Source organism: Typopeltis vanoorti, chromosome 3 (assembly GCF_054136105.1).
Source record: "Typopeltis vanoorti isolate ZY-2024b chromosome 3, IOZ_Tvanoo_1.0, whole genome shotgun sequence".
Taxonomy (NCBI): domain Eukaryota; kingdom Metazoa; phylum Arthropoda; class Arachnida; order Uropygi; family Thelyphonidae; genus Typopeltis; species Typopeltis vanoorti.
Genome location: NC_143551.1, coordinates 2,750,895 through 2,770,138, shown reverse-complemented (window position 1 = coordinate 2,770,138; position 19,244 = coordinate 2,750,895). Strand labels below are relative to the sequence as shown.

Below are 19,244 nucleotides of genomic sequence, written 5' to 3'. Positions count from 1 at the left end.
AGCTTGGGCCTGCCTCTTTTCTTCCTTCCCTCCATGCACTCCACTCATTTACCAGCATACTCCTTACTCCTTCTCTCTACATGACTGAACCACCTCAACCTGCTTTCTTGTACCTTCTTACCGATCAGTCCCATCTTGGCTGTCCCTCTGATGTAGTCATTCCTTATCCTGTTCTTCTTTGTCACACCACTCATCCATCTCAACATCTGCATCCCCGCCACCTCCATCTTCCTCTCCTGTGCCTTTGTTATAGGCCATGTCTCTGCACCATGAAGCATCGCCGGCCTCACCACCATCTTATACAGCTTTCCTTTCACCTTACAGCTCACTCTCTTGTCGCACTGGATTCCGATCATCTTCCTCCAGTTCATCCAGCCAGCATGTTATTCGGTGCTGTATTTCCTTATGAGTCATGTGACTCCCTGGAGGTCTGATGATGATGATGTTGATAATATTTACAAGTCTGTATGGAGAATCACAAGGAAATGGCATACTATTTGGGAATTCTACTTTTATAAAGAGTTTCTAGTTACATCACTTACATCACAGCTGGTTTCACACTTTCTTTCCTGTCATACATTACGTGTTGGAATGAATTTTGTTTTCATTAGATTGTACGAATAAATATTACCTATACTAACTTCCACTAAGAGCTAATATATCAAAATATATCAAGATCAAATATATCATGTTAGAGTGAGCTCGAATGTCAGGAAGTTAGAAGCATCCAAAAGAACTGCACAATGAATTTACCAATTTCAGACCTCGGACAGAGTGAGTGAACCACAGAACGCGACAACAAATATCATTGTTTCCAGCTAACATGCTTTAACGGTTGTATAGATCTGTGCAATATACAGCCTCTCCCTGTCAAGTTAACCTTGCCTTCCTGTGATGTGGCTTGATTCCACAGAAGGGACTCTAGTGACTAGCAATATGTCATTTAAAAACAGTGGTATTTCAGGCTGGCAACCAGATAGTCCACAGGCCTGAACCTGTCAGTAATGAGTCAGGAGGGTTCCCAGTCAATTAGCACATAATCCTGCTGCCATACTCTGCAAGGTTGTGCATACTGCACATCACTCTGCAGTGAATGAGGAGCTCTGCTGATGAATCAAACTCCTCCTGAGAGTGAATAATTTTTCATTCTCTTGTTTATCTGGAGTCCTCAACAAGCCCAACTAGGTTCAGAAACCATAGAACAATAAAAAAAAAACAGGAGAAGCCTCAACATATACACAACTGTTCTTAAAGGGGTTTCCCGACTTGACTCAGCGACCACCGGGTGGCTAAGAAGACCCCTCCAAGAAAATCCAAGTGATTGTATCTGTAGGAGTTCCAAGGTCGGGAGGACAATATAAAAGGTTGGAGAATCAAAGGAAACGAGGCTTTTGGTGCTCTGAGGGTGGGGTGGTTGGTTGTGTTGGGGGAGTGATAGAGACAGCAGATGAATTGGACTGAGTGGGGAAGGGATAATTTCAACCAAAGAAGGTCAAAGTTGGGTGCTCTCTGGCAAGGTATGTCAGAGCGGATGTATGTGCCAACACCACTTCCACTGTCTTCAAAAATTATGTATTCAACTATTCAAATGTATTCAATTTGTCTAGAAGACAGAATAGAGTTTACAGTTAGCATTAAATTTGACCTACTTGAGATTTTAAGTAAGTCTCCTCATCTTTATTGGCCATGGATTTGAAGTATTGTCTATTTGAACGAAACATCCAATTCAAGCAAGACTCCTTTATCTTAATTTCTTGATACATCCTCTGTGATTAAAATCCATCAGAGATGTCACACTAAAGGAAACCTTACAGATGCTCATTCTGAGACAAAAAGCTTCTAGGAAGTGGGGGTGTGGGGGTTCGAAACATGCGTACTACAATTTCCGTAGTTACACGTCTTTTAATGAAGAGAATTACTTTTTTTTCGGGATTGATAATGATTTGTTATTTTATACACTTTTGAATGGAGCACCAGAAATTGAATGCAACATCTAGTGAAGTGTAAAATTAGTCAAATGAAAATTATCCTTTGTTATAATAGAAGTTATAACAGCAAGCAATTTAAAAAAGTTATCATGTTTAAACAGCGGTCTCACACTGAGCGATGACATTCAACTCCCACCTAAAGACAACTACAAACATCTATCTGCCCACATGGGATTCGAACCTGCAGCCTGTTGTAGAGCTAGTATGCTAGCCGCTCAGCTAACTAAGCTACCAATTAATTGTTATATTATTCATACTATGTATTGTGCAGGTCATAAATGAATTGAAATCTGAAATTCTTGATATATTTTAAATCTATTTTAAATTTCAAATTGATGAAGTTTTTTTTTATATAGATTCCAACAGAACGATATGAAGATGCCATTGTTGCTAAGGTATGTATCATTTCATTTATTGCAGCGTTATTTTTGTATATAAATAAATATTTATATGGAAATTGTATTTAAAATATTTATATTGCTAGTTTTGTATTGAACATACATGCCCTATATGAAATATACTGAAACTCGTCTTATACACTTTTGAATGGCGCACCAGAAATTGAATGCAAAATCTAGTGAAGTGTAAAATTAGGCAAATGAAAATTATTCTTTGTTATAACAGAAGTTATAACAGCAAGCAATTTAAAAAAGTTCATCATCAAATTCCTGCCATGTACCCTCAAGCGAGAGGTACAGGATATGATAGTACTACATGAAAAATTTACATAATTACTAACTTCCTATCTACAATTTTCCTCCAGATAAGTCTGTTACTTGTCAAGACTCCAATATTATCAGATCTTATATTTCTGTCGTCTAAGGCACTTTGTACCGTATCAATCTACCTATATCTTGGTCTTCTTCTGAGTCATTTTCCTGCCAACCTGGCAAAGAACACTTGTTTTGCTAATCTTTCCTCTCCCATTTTATTTAAGTGACCATACCACCTGAGATTAACTCTGCTAACACATTCCTGGATGCTGACAATGTCAAGTTCTTTCCTAATATCCTCATTTTTAATATGATATTGCCATTGATGCCATCTGTTCACCCCTCTAATCTTTCTCAGGACTCTCATATCTGCAGTCTTTAGTCTTTGGTCAAGTGTTTTACTTCTGACCCACCTCTCAGATCCATAAGTTAAAACTGGTTTGAACACTCTCTTGTATACAGCTAATTTAGTGTTCCGACTAATTTCTCTCTTATTCCATATGAATTTATTCAATTGACTTCCTACTATACCAGCTTTATTGATTCTGTTGTCTATTTCCATATTTAATTTACCATCTTCACTAAAAATCGTGCCTAAGTAGGTGAAATGTTTTACTTGTTCCACAGGTTCTCCATTCACAATGCAGTTGACACTTTCACCGATTCTGCCTATTTTCATTGTCTTTGTCTTTTTATTGCTGACAAAGTTATACATGTTTTAAAAAAGTTATACATGTGTAAACAGTGCAACAATGTAAATGCAAACAGGGATATACCCCGTTATTTCTCACCATGAGATTCTTTTATTTATTTCTTTTTCAGTTTCTAGTGTGTATAGTAACTCATTTTTCACTCTATTACACATTACAATAATATTTTCTTGGTGGAGTTGGCCTAAGTCCTTTCTGCTGCTCCAGATTTTTCATCACATCCAAGAACATTGTTTTATTTGTTGATCTAATACTCTGTGGACTTCACATTCCTTGAGAGTACTTTGCATGACTTTCCTTCATCTATAGAGATTTTCACTGATCATGTCATCATTTCTGCTGACATGAACAATTGAAAGACCACACACCACCAAGCAGTTCTTGTTTGTAGTGAGTAATTAACTTCCAAGCTTCTGTCATGAAGTATATTAATCCTTTCTATAATTCATCTATATTTCACTTGCTAGTTTTTTAAGTAAAATATAGATTAATAATTGATTTTTTTTTTTTTTTTTTTTTTTTTTTTTGCATAGTTGTGAGTTAGAATAACTAAGTGATGTGCAATATACAGCCTCTCCCTGTCAAGTTAACCTTGCCTTCCCGTGATGTGGCTTGATTCCACAAAAGGTGCTCTGGTGACCAGCGCTGGCAACCAGATAGTCCACAGGCCTGAACCTTCAGTAATGAGTCAGGAGGGTTCCCAGTCAATTAGCACATAATCCTGCTGCCACATACTCTGCAAGGTTGTGTGTACTGCACATCGCTCTGCAGTGAATGGGGGAGCTCTGCTGATGAATCAAACTCCTCCTGAGAATGAATAATTTTTCATTCTCTTGTTTATCAGGGGTCCTCAACAAGCCCAACTAGGTTCAGAAACCATAGAACAATAAAAATACAGGAGAAGCTTCAACAAGTACACAACTGTTCTTAAATTGATTTCCCCAACGATAAGATATGCTCTGAACTCGAGGACCAAGGAGTGACAGCATAAGAAGAATCTTGATACTTAAGGATTGGCTGCTGGTTCTCACCAGAAATGTTATCCTTACATTCAGCAAATCAAATTCTATTAACATTTGTCAAAGCAGGATTATCCTGCTTTGACAAATCCATGCAGATTCATGCTGGAGATGTATCCGAAATCCTTTCCCTGTGGCTTAGTCAGAAATATGGTAATTCTCAAACTGCCTGTCATGGCTCTATCATTTGTTCCTGATATGGCAGTAAAGAACTAAGAGCAAAACACCAAAATGCTCTTACTGTTAGTGAGACCACCTGGCATAGTCTGGAGCATGGCAAAGGTGGAACACATAATAGGAGGTGAAGCGGGAGTATACTACAACAGTAGTAACAACATCTGCTAAACCCTCATACTGAGAAGGCATATGGCTAGAAAGTAATCAGTTTGGATGTTTTATTGGACCCACTTCTCTTATTAAAAATATAATGGAACATGCACCACAGAGGATTAAAGACACTGAAAGATGTTTTGCTTAAATCCTGTCCAACTGCTGTTGGACCAGATAATATCCATTACAAGATTGTAAAACATCTGTTGCCATTGTTCATGGATCAACTGTTGCACCTTTACAACAGAATTTTCTGTGAGAGCAATATGTCTGGACACCTGACAGAAGGCATTTGTTACTGACTTTCCTAATCCAGGGAAGGATCCAAAATACCCAAATAACTACTGTCCAGCAAGACTTGTGCAAGATCGATTTTGGAAAAAATCAATCTTACACAAGTCTTGAGAAACAACTTTTTTCCAGAACACAAATCTGGCTTCCAATATATCATTCTACTACTGATCATCTAGTAGTAGAAGCATCTATGGAAGCATCCATTAGAGATGCCTTCTTAAAATTCAACCATCTAGTATCGGTTTTCTTTTATATAGAAAAACATGGTATGTCACTTCTTGAATTTTTGGAATACTGAAAGACATACATGATTTTGGTCTTAGAGTGGGATCTCCCTCTTTTTTATCAAGAATTTCTTATCTAACTGAATCTTCCAAGTCTGAGTGGGAACCACTCTCTCCTGACAGTATAACCAATAGGATCGAGTCCCATAAGGCTCACTTTTAAGTGTCACACTTTTTGCAATCAAGGTCAATTCGATAACCGAACAACTTCCTCCTACAGCAAGTAATGTTCTTTGTGTTTACGACTTCATCTTCTGCCATTCCTGTAATATGAAGGTAAAAGAAAGACAGCTGCAGCAAGCCATTGACCATCTCCCAAAATGGGTATGTGCATATGAGTTCAGATTTTCACCGCAGAAGTCAGATTTGTGTGCACTTTTCCTGCAGACAAGGGCTTTTGTTCTGACCCCAAACTCTAAGTAGGAAAAACTTTAATTCCAGTTGCACCTTGCAACTCATATTTGATAGCAAACTCGCTTTCCTCACTCACATATGTCATTTATGAGACAAGTGCTGTAAATTAATGAACATTCTATGCACTCTGTCTTTGATCCTTTGGGGTGCTGATGTTTTTTGCTTCGTTACAGGACATTGATAAGAACAACTTTATTATGAATTCAAAGTCTATGCTTCTGCCAGTGAAAATAACTGCAATGGCTAGACCCTACGAGGGTTGTTTGAAAAGTTTGATAAAAAATAAGTTAAACATTGAGCGGGAGATGGTAAATCTCATTTTATTTTATAGCCAGGTACAAAACTCTGGTCAAAATCTATCGACATCCATAGAGTTTCAATGCTGAAAAAAAATCAGCCTTTCGGCTGATTATCTTTATAATTAATAAGTTAAACACTTTTTTGGAAAAAATCACCTTTATTTCTCAACATAGTCTCCATCAAGGTCTACACATTTGGTCCAGCAAGTTTCAAATTTTTTCATCCCATGTAAAAAGTAGGATTTGTCAAATTGTGCAAAATAGTCATTGACAACCTTAATGATATCCTCATTTGAAGAAAATTTTTCTCAGCAAGCCAAATTTTTAAGTTTGGGAACAAAAAGTTACACGGGGCCAAGTCCTGAGAATACAGTAGATGTGGAACCAATTTGAATCTCAATTCATGCAATTTTGCCATTGCGACGGCCAATGTGTGGGACAGTGCATTGTCTTGATGAAAGAGCACTTTTTTGTGCATCAATATTGGCCGTTTTTTTCTTCAGTTCTTCTTTTAAACTGTCCAACTATGACACATAATAGACTCATGTTAATTCCTTGGGAATCCCATAAAGCAGTGGCCATCACTTTCCCAGCTGATGAAATGGTCTTTGCTTTTTTCGGTGCTCTTTCACTGGGCATTGTCCACTGTTTTGACTGCTGCTTGGACTCAGATGTGTGTAGTGGTGGATCCAAGTTTTATCTACAGTCAAAAATCGATGCAAAAAATCCTGCGAATTGTGATTAAACATCGCCAAACACTGCATTGAAATGCCTTTTCGCATGCGTTTTTGATCGACAGTCAAAAATGGCAGCCCCTGTCGCGCGCACACAGGTTTTTCATGTGCAAATTTTTTGTGCAGGATATTATGCACCTGTTAATTTGAGATGCCTACAATCATAGCAATCTCATGTACTTTCACTCGGCAGTCTTCTGTAATGATATCATGGATTTTGTCAATCATTTCTTTCGTAGTGACCTCAGTCTGGTGTCCAGAGAACGCTTCATCTTCATTGGACTTACAACTACCTTTAAACTCATTTATCCAAAAACAAATAGTCTTTAATGCTGGTGCAGAGTCCCCATGAACTGCTTCTAACTCTGCTTTGATCTGCATGGTCGTCCACTTCAAATTAAAGTGCTTTGTCACTACACGAAACTCGTTTTTCTCCATTTTTAAGAAAAATGTGAACATGGTCATTTTAAATGTTTGCCAAATGAGAAGTACGCATCACACATGGCTAAAATTTTGCCAGAGGTCATGAAAAAGATGTACGTGCTGACACTGGTATGAATGAACGAATTGTGTCGTCTATTTGAAATTTACCAAACTTTTCGAACAACTATTACTATTACTTTTTTTTACAATGTTGGCACCCCAAAGACATTGCACCCCTAGGTCAGTGCCTCTTGTGCCTGAGCCTTGAGCCAGCACAAGAAGAGAGTGGATGTTTGAGAAATAAGCTGACCTTGCTGCAGTATCTGCAGCCTCATTTCCTTTGATCCCAATGAGGCTTGGAATCACAACCTCAACTGATGCATTTTGAGCATCACTGTCTGTACTTTGAGGCAAATGAACTATATTTATTGCTTTAACATTAACAGCTGTCTCTGTTTTATTCAGCGAAAATAAAATCCCTACCAAACCATCCCCATGGTCAACTGTTTTTCATCCATGATGGGAGAATTTGTAAATATTGTACTACTTATCATCTCTTCAAACTGCAAAAGCTAAAATCCTTTGGTTTTGGCTACCATAAAATCCTTTGATTTGAATTAAGAGCTCTCCTTCATGCTCTAGAGACAACACAGCCATGACATTACTAAACATTCCTCCACTATGACAGTCATACATAACAGCATGTAGCTTTTTCAATAGCTTTCTGAAAATTTCCACCCCTCCTGTTGATTACTAGCAGCTCTTTTAAGTTCATAAAATTAAATATTCTGATTTTGTGCCTGTCTGTGTGGATGACTCAGATTTGGAGAACCTAGTGGGATCTTCTGCTATCTTTCCAGACAACATTGCATTTGTACAAATCCCAATACAAACTTTACAGCTGAGCTGTATATGATAGAGCTTGTACTAAAATACATGAGATTGCATTGCTGCCAAAGGTGCACAATATATTCAGACTCACAAAGGTCTGTTCAAGCAATGAAAAGTCTAGAGCCACAAAAACATCATGCTCTATTGAATCCAACACCTCCTTCAGTTATGGAAGCTGCAATTAGATGTACACTTCTGTTAGATTCCAAGCCTCATTGGGATCAAAGGAAATGAGGCTGCAGATACTGCAGCAAGGTCAGCTTATTTCTCAAACATCAACTCTCTTCTTGTGCCGGCTCTAGGCTCAGGCACAAGAGGCACTGACCTAGGGGTGCAATGCCTTTGGGGCGCCAACATTGTGAAAAAAAGTAATAGTAATAGTTGTAGTGTTGGTGGTACGAGCAGTGCCCCCAAAATGCACTATATGCACTTTTTTGGTAATAACTATAAACTGCTTTTAACAATAAACAATTTTATGATGCCTGTCTTGCCTTACAATGCATTGATGAAACTGGCCTAGGGGCACCACATACACTTGAGCTGGCACTGGCTTGTACTATACACTGATACATCAGATTTCATCACTAACATTCTGCCTGATTCCTGGCAGATTATCAGACATGCAATTTTATCCCAGTGGCTGTCATCTTGAAATACAGAGATTGATAATAAGTTCTACGAAATGAAGACTGAAATTAATGTCAGTTTAGTCTGTGCAGGGTTTGAAAAGAGGGAGTTGCACTTGTTCTGTTCTGCATAGATCAGAGTTCTCCCACACTGCTTCTTGTTAAGGAGTGATAACACTCATGTGTGAGTTTTGTAATTCCGGACTCTCCATTCATCAGAGTTTAATTGACTGTCTTCATTGTATGAATGAGTGCACTCATTATTTTAGCTGTATTTATAATCTGTCTGATTATGAATACAGCTAAAATAGCTGTTTCTGTCAAACAGGTGTTTCTTTCCTTTACTTCTTCTTTTTTTTTTTTTTAATTTTTACAGACAATATCATTTACTGTATATAGACCATTTATGCTATTTTTATTTATATAGTCATTTCTTATATATACCATTTTTATAACTTGTTCATCATCATCATCAAATTCCTGCCATTTACCCTCAAGGGGTGTACAGGATATGACAGTACTACATGAAAAAAATTACATCACTATTAATTTCCTATCTACAATTTTCCTCCAAATCAGTCTGTTACTTGTCAACACTCCAACATTATCAGATCTTATATTTCTATCGTCTAAAGCACTTTGTACCTTATCAATTCACCTATATCTTGGCCTTCCTCTGGGTCGTTTTGCTGCCAACCTGGCAGAGAACACTTGTTTTGCCAATCTTTCTTCGCCCATTCTGTTTAAGTGACCATACCACCTGAGATTAGCTCTGCTAACACATTCCTGATTGCTGACAATGTCAAGTTCTTTCCTAATATCCTCGTTTTTAATATGATACTGCCATTGATGCCATCTGTTCACGCCTATAATCTTTCTCAGGACTCTCATATCTGTGGTCTCTAGTCTTTGGTCAAGTGTTTTACTTCTGACCCAGCTCTCAGATCCATAAGTTAAAACTGGTTTGAACACTGTCATTTGTATACAGCTAATTTAGTGTTCCGACTAATTTCTCTCTTATCCCATATGAATTTATTCAATTGACTTCCCACCATACCAGCTTTGCTGATTCTGTTATCTATTTCTATATTTAATTTACCATCTTCAGTAAAAATCGTGCCCAAATAGCTGAAATGTTTTACTTGTTCCACAGGTTCTCCATTCACAACACAGTTGACATTTTCGATGATTCTGCCTATTTTCATTGTCTTTGTCTTTTTATTGCTGACCTTCATACCATATCTATTACAAGAGCTATTCAATTTAGTCAGAGAATCTTGCAGACTTGTAGCGGATTTATTTAGAAGTATAACATCATCCTCATAAAGCAAAGAGCTGACATTAACATCTCCAATTTTGATATCATGTTTAATACCACTTTCCTTCATAATGTGATCCATATAGATAATGAATAACAGAGGGGATAATGTACATCCTTGTCTCACACCAGATTTAACATTAAACCATAATACGTGTGTAGAGGCTTAAGTGCTGTGAGGACATCTTGTTGGAGGCTTAATGGATTTTTTACAACACTCACAAAGAATTAAAATAGAATTTAATACTCCTATATTTCGTCCTAGTCACTAGGACATCTACGGGGATTACAAAATCAATTAATGTAACATATGCACAAATAACAAACAATACTAAGCCCAACCACGTGGGTGACACTAAAGTCCTATCTAGGTAGAGCGCCCTCTAAGGGCAGTAGTAGGTGGCCTGGAATGTAAGGTGGGAACTCTGGTGATGAGTGTTTCCCAAATCTTTGGAAGCTTAATGCAACCATATTTATTGAGATTTATTGAGATTTTATAGAACGGATAAGGGTAGCCAGTTTGCGGTGGGGCTTATATGCTGTGTGTAGATTGTACTGTTTTAGTATCTTGGCTATTTTTTCAGAAGTGCCACGGATGTAAGGTATGGTGATGGCATTTTTAAAATCTTGTTGACGAGAAGGAAGGGGAATGGGGGAGGAGTTGATTATTTTTTTGATACTGTGATCACTGTAGCCATTAGAGAGGAAAGTGCTGTGTATGTGGTTAAGCTCATTAGTGAGGGCGGTTCCACTGGAACAAAGATTGTGGGCTCTCTTGGTAAGAGTTTTAATAATGCCATATTGTTGAGAGGGGTGGTGGTGGGAGAGTTTGTGAATGTATCTGCCTGTGTGTGTGGGTTTTCTGTATACGGTGAAGGTAAGTGTATCATTAGGCAGGCGTGTGACTAAGGTGTCTAGGAAGGGTAAACAATTGTTCTTTTCCTTTTCCATAGTGAACTGGATTCTTGGATGTAGACTATTGAGATGACTGAGGAAGGAGTCTAACGTGTCTGGGCCATGAGGCCAAATAGAGAACACATCATCTACATATCTTAGCCAGATAGAAGGTTTGAGTGGGGCTGAGTCTATGGCTCGTTTTTCGAAACCTTCCATATAGAAATTGGCAAGGGGGGGTGAGAGGGGGGAACCCATGGCAGTTCCCTCTATCTGCTTGTAGATTTTGTTGTTCCAAGAGAAATATCCAGAGTTAATGCCAAAGGAAAAGAGATCTAAGATGTCAGAGGGAAAAACGTTTTCTAAGAGAGATAAGGTGTCAATTAAGGGAATATTGGTAAACAAAGAGGAGATATCAAAGCTTACCAATATGTCTGTCTTCTTCAAGGTTAAATTTTCTGTGAGGGCTTTAAAGTGGGTCGAGTTTTTTATATAGGAAGGGGACCTTCCGGTGAGGGGGATCAGAGTGTTGGCCAGCTGTTTAGATAGTCTATAGCAAGGTGCATTGGTAGCATCTACTATAGGCCTGAGTGGGGAATTGGATATATAGGAGTATTAAATTCTATTTTAATTCTTTGTGAGTGTTGTAAAAAATCCATTAAGCCTCCAACATGATAACATTAAACCATCTTCCTGTACATTCTTCAATTCTAACTGCTGACTTACAACACAAATAAAGACTAAGTATTGCTTGATATAATGCCCTAGTGACACAATATAACTGCAGCGTATTGAATAGCTTCTCTCTTGGCACCTTGTCATATGCCTTTTCCAGATCGACAAAACTTAAATACAGATCTTTGTTATATTCCCATGCTTTCTCGACTATTTGTCGTAATGTGAAGATCTGATCCTGACAGCCTCTATTTGGCCTGAATCCAGCTTGTTCTTCACCAAGCTTTTCTTCCACAATTCTTCTCAACCGTTTCTCAAGTATACTTGCATAGATCTTGCCCGGAACACTCAGTAGGGAAATACCTCTGTAATTCTCACATGCAGTTTTATTTCCCATTTTATATATGGGTACTATGAGAGCTCTACTCCAATCATCGGGAATTCGTCCCTCTGTCCAGGCTTTCTGAACTATGCAGTGCAGCCACTGTAAGACTCTTATACCACCATACTTCAGCATTTCTGGTCGAATATCATCTACTCCTGCTGCCTTTCCACATTTCAAGCCTTTGATGGCTTTTTCTACTTCAAGTATGGATATGTATTCCTGACTACATGCCTGGTCAGTGTTTTTTACCACTGTGCCATCATCACTGCTTATTTCATTTAGCAGTTTTTCAAAGTAATTATTCCATACTTCAAGGATATCTTTTTCTCCTGTTTTCATGTCACCTTTATCATCTCTAATTCCTTTTATAGCACTCTTTCCTCCATTCTTAAGCTTCTTCAACAACCTCCAGAATATTTTGCCACCTTCTTGATATTTATTTTCTATATTCTTGGCAAAGTCCTCCCATGACTTTTGTTTAGCTAGTTTTACACAGTGTTTAGCATTCTTGCATTTGTCTCTATATTCTCTAAGAGCACAAGCTGACTTATTTGACAGGAACTTTTGATATGCTTTCTTCTTTTCCTTCACTGCCTCTTTAACTTCCTGTGTCCACCAGGGAGTTCTGATTTTTTTATCTTTGCACACAACCTCACATGCCTCTCTGGCAGAATCAATCAATGTTTCCTTCAGAGTTTGCCACTGAATCTCCAAGGTTTGATTCCTGTTCTCAAACTCTTCCATTTTCTTTTCAATAATATTTCTGTATTTTAGTCTACAGTTTACATCTGAGAGCTGCTCAACTTTTATTCGCTTTAAAACTTTCTTACATGTTATTCTTTTCAATATGAAATTCAATTTTATCCTGCTCAAGACTAAATAATGATCACTTCCAATTTCAAATCCTCTGTACACTCTGGTGTCCTGCACCAGGGAGAAAACATCACTATCAACAATAACATAGTCAATGAGACTTTTCTTATTCCTAGCCTCTTCTCTCCATGTGAATTTGTGCACATATTTATGTTGGAACATGGTGTTAGTAATAACCAGTCCATGTCCTGAGCAGAAATCCAACAGATATTTGCCATTATTATTAGCTTTGCTCTTTTCTCCAAATTTTCCCAAAATATTTTTGTATGTCTCACAATCATTTTCTACTCTGCTATTTAGATCCCCAACAAGGACCAACTTTTCATTTTTCATTGTTTCAGTTGCTTTTTCTAAAGCCTCAATAAATTCCTCCACTTCTACCTTAGTAGAACCTTCTGTGGGACCATAGGCCCAAATAAGTCTCATCGTCCAGTTCCCCATTCTCATATTTGCCCACATTACTCTACTTGAGACTGCCTGCCATTCAAGAAGATTAGCCTCGTATTTTGTGTTGAATACTATGGCTACTCCTTCTTTTCCTTGATTGTCATTGCCTGAATATAACATTTTGTATTTATTGCTCAGAAAGATCTCACCAATTTTGGTCTTTTTTGTTTCAGTCACCCCTATTATGTCGATCTGGTACTTATCTAATTCCTCAGCTAGCTCCATTTCTTTGCCATTCAGGCTTCTTATGTTGATAGTACCGATCTTTAACTCTGGTGATGTTGAGTTGGGGTTTATTTTCAGATTTGTTCCAGTAGCTGACTTTTCGCTGTTCGCCCTGGTTCCCTGGCAAAAACAACGGGGGCCTTGTTTAACCGGGCGACGCCCTAGCCGGCATGAAATTTTGTCATGTTGTACCATCATTCTATATTTTGGTTTAACCAATAAGAATTACAATTTGGTCGGCTAAATCCCAAATTGCCAGCCCAGCCTCATCCGTTCAGTATCCAAGTAGATACCCAACAGGGTGCACCACGAGAAGGTGAGGATTGGACATTAGGTCAGAAGCCCTGGTCGGTTCTCCGCATTCCTTTAAAGGCTATGTGGAGGTCTCCTCTCAGTTGTACAGCTTTGACCTTTAAGCACCCCCATAACTTGTTTTATTATTTATATTTCATGAACTTTTTACTCTTTTTTCATTGATCATTTTACACCCATTTTTATCTGTTTTTTATATACTTCATTCTATACTTATTCCTTTTTTAGAAATACATTTACATACATTTTTATCTGTGTCTGTTTGTCATAATTTACTATTTTTTAACTTATATTCTTCTTTGATAACTTACTGGCACAATATGACCACAGCCACCCTAAAACACCAATCAACCAACCAATCAATCTTACTACACGTCCTTGCTCTATCATTCCATTTCACCACTAATGAACCTATGATGAATCTTACAAACAGTGGCGATAACACTGCAAGAAAAATTAATCTCTCTCTCTCATAAACCAACCCCAACAAAAAAGGACACAACACACAAATCATGCCAGAATCTCCAATAAAAACTCACTTTCACATCCACTTTATTAACATCTGTGGCATTAATGCCAATATAAATGACCTTAACTATCACTTGCAGTCGTTCAGACCAGACATCACTCTTAATAAATCTAGATTACTGCTGTATCCACTACTATCCATCTTCAGTGCACAAATTACACACTTAACGATTTCTTTCGCCATGGGTGGCACATGTGCCTTTGTGAGATATGACATTGCTCACTAGAGAATGCCTAATTTAGAATTCCCCACTTTTGACCTTTTCTGTCTCAAGGTTTACTCACTAAATTTAGTAACATTCCTTCTCTGCATTTAACAGTCTCCAAACTCTACTAATCACTCAGACTTTTCACATTCCTCTCCATGAAGCTTGACTGTCTGTAATCAAGCCCTCCAAATAGTGAGGTCATCTTCCTAGGCCACCTCAACATTCATAATTCCCATTGGCTCTTTTCCTTATCTAAAACCACTGACCGAGCTGGGTGAGAAGCTGAAGTCTTTGGTATAAGCAGTGAGCAAATAGTATATCTGTCTACACAAAATTCTGATAATCCTCTTCATTCTCCCATTGCTCTGGATCTCTGTTTAACGATTTCTCTGCTTGGTAACACAGACCACAATGTTGTGCAAATCTCCTCTCACTCATAGATTTCCCTTCCTCAAACTACTCACTATCTTGCATCTTCTGGCATTTCAAAGGTGTCAGATGGGATCACCTCTGGAATTTCTGCTACTACTATCCTTGGTCTGACCATTGCTTCCACTCCAAACGAGTCAGAAATTATCTTCATTGACATGAAGGCCTACATTCTCACCCAAACTCCTCATTCACTTTCCAAGTACTGGTTCAGCAAAAAGTGTATCAGAGCAGGTGAAGAAAAAAAATTCAGCTCACCACAGATGTGTCGCATCAAAGAACCCCCACCTTCATAATCACACTATATCAAAGTATGCAATACATGCAAAACAGTCACCAGCAGATCTACATTTGATTTTATAAAACCAAACAGCAGAAAACTTGCTTCCTGTCTAAATGGAAGCTGTGCCCTCTGGTCCCTTCCTAAGGCAATTGGAAGCCACTTCTCTCTCCCTCCTTCCCTCTCTCTCATCCTGATGGCAATACTGTTACTTCACCCAAAAATAAAACTGACTTCCTAGCATTACTTTTTCCCTTGAACTCTTGCATAAATGACCAAGGGGAAATCGTCTCCTACCATACCAGAATCCAAGTACTGTGTACCTCCTGTATTTTTTTGGGCAAGAAACACATCAGAAAATTCTTAAATATCTTCAGACACTAAATAGTCTTCTGGTGATAATGCCACCTCTCCATTTGTTCTCAGATATTGTTTTCCATTGTATCTTCTTTACAATCTATTATACATAGCTGGTACTTGTCCCAATGCATGGAAGCAATCACATACCCAGCCTATTCCAAAAAAAGGGAGATGAAAGTTTACTATCAAACTGCTGACAGTAGACTTCTACCGTCAAACTATTGACCAATTGCAGTCATCAGTAGCCAACTTTTCTACTACCTAGAGTTCCACCAATTGATCAGTGACCACTAATATGGATTCTGCCATTCAAGATCCACAGCTTACATCACCCACCACTGGACATGTGCAGTGGAAGTGTTTGGAGAGACTTGTGCTGTTGTTCTTGACAGTGTAGTGAATTACATTCATGTTTGAAATCCCATCACGTTGTGATTGTCTTTAGGTGGGAGATGAATTTCTTCACCTAGTGTGAGAATACCACTCCACTTACTGGAGATGTGAAGTAGCTTGAAAAGTTCCATTTGATCTCTAGAGCCAGGTTACTGGACTGTGTAATAAATGAAATAAAAAAATACAAAAAAGATAAAATTTATCTTCTTCTTCTTCCTTTCCAGGCTTATAGGCCAAGTGGCCTGTTCCAGACTCAATTCCATCTTTTTAAGGGTCTTCCTCTGCATCGAGTACCTTTTGGGTGGTAATTTAGAATTTGTTTAGGTATTCTGCTTCTATTCTTTCCATTTGCTATAGAGAAAAATGTTCTTTCCATTTTTCTCTATAGCAAATCACTGTTTCAATTAGGGAGGTTGTAATTCCAAGTTTTTTCTGATTTTGCTGCTTTTCATTTTGTCCATTATTGTGACTCCTTCAGTTCTGCACAGAAATTTCATTTCGGATGATTCAATTCTTCTTTCATCTGCTTTTTTTATTGTCCATATCTCACTGCCATAAAGTAAGGTTGGTTTAGCAACTGTATTGTAGATTCTTATTCGTGTGTGTTTTTATACATAATTGGGTTTAAAAATTTTATTTATATAATGCCTGTTACTTTTAAAAAGTTTGATATCTTTGGTTCTATATCAGCTTCATTTTCATATGACATTGTGCAACCTAAATATTTGAATGTATTTAATTGCTCTATTATTTTGTTGTTTATTATTATTTTGCTTCTTATTGGATTAGCACCTTTGAAGGCCATGACTTTTGTTTTGTCTGTTGATATTTGAAGGGTACAGGGGAAAAACAACTTCAGTCCAATTTGGCCTTCAGGCCATTATTTGCCATTTGTTTTTTTAATTTTTAAATACTATTTAAATTAATTATGCTTAATATACATGAATGTACCATATCTATTATTTTTTTTATTTTGTTATGCTATGTTTACTTGCATTTTGACAACAAGGAAAATTTAATTATGTTTTTTTCGGAAGTCAAAATCGTGGACTGAAGTTGTTTTTCCCCTGCACCCTTCATTTCCATACCATATGTTTTTATCAGATTATTTAGACTGCACAGATTTTTGTAGTTCATCTTCATCATTTCCAAGGATTATTTGGTCATCAGCAAAAAGAAGAGTAGCTAATCTGGTGTTACGGTTTATCTTGAATCCTCCTTCATTAGTTATCTTCCATTCTTTTATGATTTTATCTATGTATATATTAAATAAAACCGATGAGAGAGGACAACCTTGACATACTCCTCGATTTATTGTTTTCCAGCTTGATGTTGAATTATTTTACTTCACAGATATTTTATTATCTTGATATATATTATATAAGGCTCTAAAGAGTTGGTTTGGTATTTCATATTCTTCTAGGATTTCCCATAGTTTTTCTCTGATAATTTTATAAAATGCTTTGGTGTAATCTATAAAAGCTATGTGTGTTTCTATGTTCATTTCTCTGTGTTTTTCAATTAATAATTTTAACGTAAATGCAGGGTCTATGCAAGACCTGCCTTTTCTGAATCCATTTTGCTCTTCTATTAATTTTGGGTCTACTATACGTTTAAGCTTATATGCTAAGATTTTTGCATATACTTTATAACAGGTACTAAGTAAGCTGATTCCACAATAATTGTTACAATCAGATTTGTGTTCTTTTTTGTAGATGGGAATAACTATTGCTTTGGTCCAATCTTGTGCGCATTTTCCTTCTTTCCAGATCATATTATAAAAGTTAAGTAACCTGAGTGAGAATTCAAGTCCTGCATATTTGATAAGTTCCAAGTTTATATTGTCTTCTCCTGGAGCCTTTCCTGTTTTGCTTTGGGTTAATGCTGCTGTTAATTCTTCTAGAGTGATGTTTTCCAAGTTATCAGAGATGTTTACAAAGGGTAGTTTTCTGTTTTGAATGTTTTCATCATACCATAGATCTTGGTAGTGATTTTGCCATGTTTCTATTTTAATGGTATTAATATCTGCTTTTCCTCTAGTTTCATTGCTTAGATCTTTGAGGATTTTATATGCATTAGGTCTTTTGAGTGTACAATCTCTCTCTAATTTTGTTACAAACTTGTTCCATCTGTTTCTGTTTATTCTCCTGCATGCTGCTTTTGCTATTGCTTTTTTTCTTTTGTATTCGATTTTTGATTCTATTGTTTTTAGGTTGAGCCAGTTTTTATATGCTTTTTTCTTTTCTTCAATAATGCATTTAATTTCATCATCCCACTCCTTAAGGCCTTTTTCTTTTCCACTTTTTCTTTGTTCCTAAACTTTCTTTTGCAGCTTTTGTCATTATTTTTAGGTTTGACCATTCTTCTTCTATGTTCTGATTTTGTTTTATACTTGTTATCCAGTTCTTTATTCTTTTTTTGGTACAAGTCTTTAATACTACTGTCCTCCAAAAGTCTAACTCTGAAAGACTCAAAATTTCTATTTTCCTTGTGCTTTTTTGTTGTTTTCCATCTTGGTTCTCATTTTATTTTTCCAGTTAAAAGATAATGATCTGATTCTATTTCAGATCCTCTGTATACTCTTGTATCTATTATCGTTTCTGACATTTTGATATTGCTGATTTATTTAAAGATAAATAAAATGTATCTTTAAATAAAATACTTATCCATCTATGGTACAAATGTGCTATAAGTACCTTTCGTGTATGAAAAAAAAAACAGTGCTTTAAAAATTGATCTGTCTATCATCCTTCAGTGATTCAAAGACTTTCTGGCCATCTTCAAAGCCACCAAAACACAGTCATCCTTTTTCTCTTGAAAAAGAGAAAGAAATATAAGGAGATTTATTCTGACACTAGGGATCAGCAAAGCTGGAAATATAGGTATCCCTTGCTTAACATGGTTTTGCTTAACACAGAATTTGATTAACATGGCGAAATTAATTGTGGCAATCCGTTGATATATGCGGCAAGAGTTTTGATTAATGTGCCTAACCCTGCGGAGCTCGCAGCTGATCTGACAGATACATGCAAAATGTTTAATATAAATATTCTTACACAATTCAGTGTATAGCTTGGAGGTCATGAGTAGCTGTGCATTCATATGTTTTTTACTGTCAGTTTGGTTTAACACATGTTACATAATGGTTTGTGACATTTGACAGTGACTTGTATCTGAGAAATACCACAACC

The 19,244-nt window shown here is 37.0% G+C and overlaps 1 protein-coding gene across 1 annotated transcript in view; it reads left to right on the top strand.

Moving 5' to 3' along the window:
• LOC150107865 (ribosome biogenesis regulatory protein homolog) overlaps window positions 1-19,244 on the top strand; it is a 285,588-nt gene that overhangs the window by 37,670 nt on the left and 228,674 nt on the right. The window contains exon 3 of the mRNA XM_090415397.1: window positions 2,345-2,383. Coding sequence (XP_090271523.1) covers window positions 2,345-2,383 — 39 coding nt within the window. The remainder of the gene's footprint in view (window positions 1-2,344; window positions 2,384-19,244) is intronic.